At 59.3% G+C, this 7,500-nt stretch overlaps 1 protein-coding gene across 1 annotated transcript in view; it reads right to left on the bottom strand.

Annotated features, from left to right (window-relative positions):
• The window catches only part of LOC116937462 (cytosolic carboxypeptidase 4-like), a 45,875-nt gene extending 38,381 nt beyond the window's left edge, over positions 1-7,494 (bottom strand). The window contains exons 1-3 of the mRNA XM_076056971.1: positions 7,124-7,494; positions 2,481-2,567; positions 1,510-1,598 (exon numbers count right to left, since the gene is read on the bottom strand). Of these exons, the coding sequence (XP_075913086.1) occupies positions 1,510-1,598; positions 2,481-2,567; positions 7,124-7,348 (401 nt within the window). The 5' untranslated portion in view covers positions 7,349-7,494. The remainder of the gene's footprint in view (positions 1-1,509; positions 1,599-2,480; positions 2,568-7,123) is intronic.
• Between the last annotated feature and the right edge of the window lie 6 nt (positions 7,495-7,500).

Genomic DNA, 7,500 nt, shown 5'->3' with positions numbered 1-7,500 from the left:
AAATACACACACCGCACACAAATACACACACCACACACACACAAATACACCACAAATACACACACCACACACAAATACACACACCACACACAACACACCCACCACACACAAATACACACACCACACACACCGCACACAAATACACACACCGCACACAAATACACACACCACACACAACACACACACCACACACACACACCACACACAACACACACAAATACACACACCACACACAACACACACACCACACACACACACCACACACAACACACACAAATACACACACCACACACAACACACACAAATACACACACCACACACAAATACACACACCACACACACCACACACAACACACACAAATACACGCACCACACACAAATACACACACCGCACACAACACACACAAATACACACACCACACACAACACACACAAATACACACACCGCACACAAATACACACACCGCACACACCGCACACAAATACACACACCACACACAAATACACACACCGCACACAAATACACACACCACACACAAATACACACACCACACACAACACACACGCACCGCACACACACACACACCGCACACAACACACACACACACACACCGCACACACACACACACACACACACCGCACACACACCGCACACACACACACACACACCGCACACAACACACACACACCGCACACAAATACACACACCACACACAAATACACACACCACACACACACACACACACACCGCACACACACACACCGCACACACACCGCACACACACACACCGCACACACACACACACCGCACACACACACACACCACACACACACACCACACACAAATACACACACCGCACACACACACACACCGCACACACACACCGCACACACACACCGCACACAAATACACACACCCGCACACACACACACCGCAAACACACACACACACCGCACACACACACACACCGCACACACACACACCGCACTCACACCGCACACACACACCGCACACACACACCGCGCACAAACACACACACCGAATGCACACACACACACCGCACACACACACCGCGCACACACACCGCGCATACCGCACACATGCACCGCATACCACACACACGCACCGTACACACCACACGCACTGTACACCCATGCACGTACACACACATACACACACCACACCGCACAAACACACACACTGCACGCACCCACACACACACACCGCACACACCGCACACACCACACACACCGAACACAGACACGAAGCACACACGCACTGGGTGGGTGGGTGAGCGCATGAATGAGTGTGTAATTGGGTGAGTGAGTTGTTGACTCGGTGAATAAGTGGGTGGGTGAGTGGGTGGGTGAGTAGGTGGGTGAGTAGGTGGGTGGGTGAGTAGGTGAGCGGGTGAGTGGGTGAGCGGGTAAATAGATGAGTGGGAGGGCGAGCGGGTAAGTAGATGAGTGAGTGAATGAAGATGGTGGTGATGATTCTGATTTGATCACCTGGTCTCTGGCTTCAATTCCTCTCCAACCCCACCAGCATCATCATCATCAGGACCCCCATCATCATCAGCAGCATCCCTCACGTACTCCTGCCATACAGAAACAAAGATCCCCCATGTAGCATGTAGTAGACTGTAGTGCTGTTAGCGTGTGGCACCTATGAAGACGGGCAAGGCACACGAGGGGGTGGGCGGCCAGCACCACGCCCGGCCACCTTTCTCTTCCGAGCGCCGATGTTTACACCCAACTACCAAGTACTCACTGAAGGCTGAGTCGACCTCGCTGAGGCCCAGGACCACTTCAGACCATCGATGCTGTTATTGCGCGCACAGACAAGGCTCTCCTGTGTAGCCCACAAAGGTGTTGGGATTAGTGCTGTGAGTTATATAGGTTAATGCGTGGGTGAGTGTGCGGGTGAGTGAGTAAGTGGGTGAGTGTGTGGGTGAATGTGTGGGTAAGTGAGTGAGTGGGTGAGTGAGTGAGTGAGTGGGTGAGTGTGTGGGTGAGTGAGTGGCTGAGTGTGTGAGTGAGTGGGTGAGTGTGTGGGTGAGTGAGTGGGTGAGTGTGCAGGTGAGCATAGGTGAGTGCGTGGGTGAGTGTGGGTGAGTGGGTGAGTGTGTGGATGGGTGGATGAGTGTGTTGGTGAGTGTGTGGGTGAGTGTGTGGGTGAGTGTGCAGGTGAGTGAGCATGTGGGTGTGTGTGGGTGTGTGGGTGCGTGTGTGGGTGAGCATGTGGGCGAGCATGTGGGTGTGTGTGGGTGGGTGGGTGCGTGTGTGGGTGAGCATGTGGGCGAGCATGTGGGTGTGTGGGTGAGTGTGTGGGTGAGTGTGTGGGTGTGTGTGCAGGTGAGTGAGCATGTGGGTGTGTGTGGGTGGGTGGGTGCGTGTGGGTGTGTGGGTGAGTGTGTGGGTGAGTGTGTGGGTGAGTGTGTGGGTGAGTGTGTGGGTGTGTGGGTGAGCGTCACACTCACCACAAAGTCGTGGGTGAGGTCTGGACAGAACCGGGCGTAAACGTTGAGGTCGGGGTAGCGATGGCTTCTCGGGGGAATGCCTCCCAGCTACACACAGACACGGACAAAGGCCCCCCGTGTAGCCCACACAGGCTGTAAGGGCAAGTGCTGTCAGGAGTGAGTAGTCGCAGTGCCTCTGAAGGCCGGCACTGTGGCACACGAGGGGGTGGTTGACCAGCACCAAGTCCGCCCGGCCGCCTTTGTCTCCCCAGGCTGACTCGACCTCAGGGAGGCCTACGACGGTCCAAATATTCGCTACTGCTTTTGGTCACTCCCTCATCCACTCCCTCACCCACTCCCTCACCCACTCACCCACTCACCTCCCTCACCCACTCCCTCACCCACTCACCTCCCTCACTCACCTCCCTCACCCACTCACCTCCCTCACCCACTCACCTCCCTCACCCACTCCCTCACCCACTCACCTACTTCACCCACTCACCTCCCTCACCCACTCACCTCCCTCACCCACTCACCCACTCACCTCCCTCACCCACCTTCCTCACCCACTCACCCACTCACCTCCCTCACCCACGCACCTCCCTCACACACTCACCTCCTTCACCCACTCACCTCCCTCACCCACTCACCTCCCTCACCCACTCACCCACTCACCTCCCTCACCCACTCACCCACTCACCTCCCTCACCCACTCACCTCCCCTCACCCACTCACCTCCTTAACCCACTCCCCTCCTTCACCCACTCACCTCCCTCACCCACTCACCTCCCTCACCCACTCACCTCCCTCACCCACTCACCTCCCTCACCACTCACCTACTTCACCCACTCACCTCCCTCACCCACTCACCTCCCTCACCCACTCACCTCCTTAACCCACTCCCCTCCTTCACCCACTCACCTCCCTCACCCACTCACCTCCCTCACCCACTCACCTCCCTCACCCACTCACCTCTTTCACCCACTTCCTCACCCACTCACCTACTTCACCCACTCACCTACTTCACCCACTCACCTCCCTCACCCACTCACCTCCCTCACCCACTCACCTCCTTAACCCACTCCCCTCCCTCACCCACTCACCTCCCTCACCCACTCCCTCACCCACTCCCTCACCCAATCCCTCACCCACTCACCTCCCTCACCCACTCACCAACTCACCTCCCTCACTCACCTTCCTCACCCACTCACCTCCCTCACCCACTCACCTCCTTAACCCACTCCCCTCCTTCACCCACTCACCTCCCTCACCCACTCACCTCCCTCACCCACTCACCTCCCTCACCCACTCACCTCCCTCACCCACTCACCTCCTTCACCCACTCACCTCCCTCACCCACTCCCTCACCCACTCACCTACTTCACCCACTCACCTCCCTCACCCACTCACCTCCCTCACCCACTCACCTCCTTAACCCACTCCCCTCCTTCACCCACTCACCTCCCTCACCCACTCACCTCCCTCACCCACTCACCTCCCTCACCCACTCACCTCTTTCACCCACTCCCTCACCCACTCACCTACTTCACCCACTCACCTACTTCACCCACTCACCTCCCTCACCCACTCACCTCCCTCACCCACTCACCTCCTTAACCCACTCCCCTCCCTCACCCACTCACCTCCCTCACCCACTCCCTCACCCACTCCCTCACCCAATCCCTCACCCACTCACCTCCCTCACCCACTCACCAACTCACCTCCCTCACTCACCTTCCTCACCCACTCACCTCCCTCACCCACTCACCTACCTCACCCACTCACCTCCCTTACCCACTCATCTCCCTCACCCACTCACCTCCCTCACCCACTCACCTCCTTCACCCAATCACCTCCCTCACCCACTCCCTCACTCACTCACCTCCCTCACTCACCTTCCTCACCCACTCACCCACTCACCTCCCTAACCCACTCACCTCCCTCACCCATTCACCTCCCTAACCCACTCCCTCACCCACTCCCTCACCCACTCACCCACTCACCTCCCTCACTCACCTCCCTCACCCACTCACCTCCCTCACACACTCACCCACTCACCTCCTTCACCCACTCCCTCACCCACTCACCCACTCACCTCCCTCACCCACTCACCTCCGTCACTCACCTTCCTCACCCACTCACCTCGCTCACCCACTCTCCTCCCTCACCCACTCCCTCACCCACACCCTCAACCACTCACCTCCTCACCTTCCTCACCCACTCACCCACAACCTCACCCACTCCCTCACCCACTCACCTCCCTCACCCACTCACCTCCCTAACCCACTCACCTCCCTCACGCACTCCCCTCACCCCTCCCTCACCCACTCACCTCCCTCACTCACCTTCCTCACCCACTCACCTCCCTCACCCACTCACCCACTCACCTCCCTCACCCACTCCCTCACCTCCCTCACCCACTCACCTCCCTCACCCACTCACCCACTCACCTTCCTCACCCACTCACCTCCCTCACCCACTCACCTCCCTCACCCACTCACCCACTCACCTCCCTCACCCGCTCACCTCCCTCACCCGCTCACCTCCCTCACTCACCTTCCTCACCCACTCACCTCCCTCACCCACTCACCCACTCACCTCCCTCACCCACTCCCTCACCTACTCACCTCCCTCACCCACTCACCCACTCACCTCCTCACCCACTCACCTCCCTCACCCACTCACCTCCCCTCAACCCACTCACCTCCCTCACCCACTCACCTCCTTCACCCATTCACCTCCTTCACCCACTCCCCTCCCTCACCCACTCAATCAGTCACTCCCTCACCCACTTACCCACTCACCCCCACTCACTCCCTCACACACTCACCTCCCTCACCCACTCAATAACTCACTCCCTCACACACTCACCCACTCACCCACTCACTCCCTCACCCACTTACCCACTCACCCACTCAATCACTCCCTCACCCACTTTCCCACTCACTCCCTCACCCACTCACCCACTCACCCACTTACTCCCTCACCACTCACCCACTCACCCACTCCCCTCCTACTCAATCACTCACTCCCTCCCTCACCCACTCACCCACTCAATCAGTCACTCCCTCACCACTCACTCCCTCACCCGCTCCCCTCCCTCACCCACCCCCACTCCCTCCTTCACCCACTCACCCACTCCCCTCCCTCACCCACTCACTCCCTCACCCACTCACTCCCTCACCCGCTCCCCTCCCTCACCCACTCACCCACCCACTCCCCTCCTTCACCCACTCACCCACTCCCCTCCCTCACCCACTCAATCACCCACTCACTCACTCACCCACTCCCCTCCTTCACCCACTCACTCCCTCACCCAATCAATCACTCACACACTCCCTCACTCACTCACCCACTCCTCTCCCTCACCCACTCACCCAGTCACTCCCTCACCCACTCCCTCTCTCACCACTCCCTCTCTCACCCACTCCCTCTCTCACCCACTCACCCACTCCCTTCCCTCACCCACTCACCCACTCCCCTCCCTCACCCACTCACCCACTCACTCCCTCACCCACTCCCCTCCTTCACCCACTCACTCCCTCACCCACTCACCCACTCCTCTCCCTCACCCACTCACCCACTCACTCCCTCACCCACTCCCTCTCTCACCCACTCACTCTCTCACCCACTCCCCTCCCTGACCCACTCACCCACTCCCCTCCCTCACCACTCACTCCCTCACCCACTCCCCTCCTTCACCCACTCACTCCCTCACCCACTCACCCACTCCTCTCCTCACCCACTCACCCACTCACTCCCTCACCCACTCCCTCTCTCACCCACTCACCTCCCTCACCCACTCACTCCCTCACCCACTCCCTCTCTCACCCACTCCCTCTCTCACCCACTCACTCCCTCACCCACTCCCTCTCTCACCCACTCACTCCCTCACCCACTCACCCACTCCCTCTCTCACCCACTCCCTCTCTCACCCACTCACTCCCTCACCCACTCCCTCTCTCACCCACTCACTCCCTCACTCACTCCCTCTCTCACCCACTCACTCCCTCACCCACTCCCTCCCTCACCCACTCCCTCTCTCACCCACTCCCTCTCTCACCCACTCACTCCCTCACCCACTCCCTCTCTCACCCACTCACTCCCTCACCCACTCCCTCTCTCACCCACTCACTCCCTCACCCACTCACTCCCTCACCCACTCCCTCTCTCACCCACTCCCTCTCTCACCCACTCACTCCCTCACCCACTCCCTCTCTCACCCACTCACTCCCTCACCCACTCACCCACTCCCTCTCTCACCCACTCCCTCTCTCACCCACTCCCTCTCTCACCCACTCACTCCCTCACCCACTCCCTCTCTCACCCACTCACTCCCTCACTCACTCACTCCCTCACCCACTCACCCACTCCTCTCCCTCACCCACTCACCCACTCACTCCCACACCCACTCGCTCTCTCACCCACTCACTCCCTCACCCACTCCCTCTCTCACCCACTCCCTCTCTCACCCACTCACTCCCTCACCCACTCCCTCCCTCACCCACTCCCTCTCTCACCCACTCCCTCTCTCACCCACTCCCTCTCTCACCCACTCCCTCTCTCACCCACTCCCTCTCTCACCCACTCCCTCTCTCACCCACTCCCTCTCTCACCCACTCCCTCTCTCACCCACTCCCTCTCTCACCCACTCCCTGTCTCACCGTCACGCCCTCCTCTGCTCCCCCCCCTCCCTCCTCCTCGTCGTGGTGGGGAGCGTCCCTCTGGTCCTCTCCATCCGACTCCGAGTCACTCGAGTCTACGTAGACAGCTATGGACGCCCACACAGACGGACACGCACAGACACAGAGGGAGAGACACGCACACAGAGACACACACACACGCACAGACACAGAGAGAGAGAGACGCACACAGAGACACAGACACATACATACAGACACAGAGAGAGAGAGACACGCACACAGAGACACAGGCACACACACGCACAGACACAGAGAGAGAGACACGCACACAGAGACACACACACACGCACAGACACAGAGAGAGAGAGACGCACACAGAGACACAGACACACACACAC

The sequence above is a fragment of the Petromyzon marinus genome, chromosome 79 (assembly GCF_048934315.1).
Source record: "Petromyzon marinus isolate PM22_M1 ecotype Great Lakes invasive population chromosome 79, UKy_Petmar_22M1.pri1.0, whole genome shotgun sequence".
Taxonomy (NCBI): domain Eukaryota; kingdom Metazoa; phylum Chordata; class Hyperoartia; order Petromyzontiformes; family Petromyzontidae; genus Petromyzon; species Petromyzon marinus.
The sequence above is the reverse complement of the archived record's forward strand: the minus strand, read 5'-3'. Positions and strand labels throughout refer to the sequence as shown.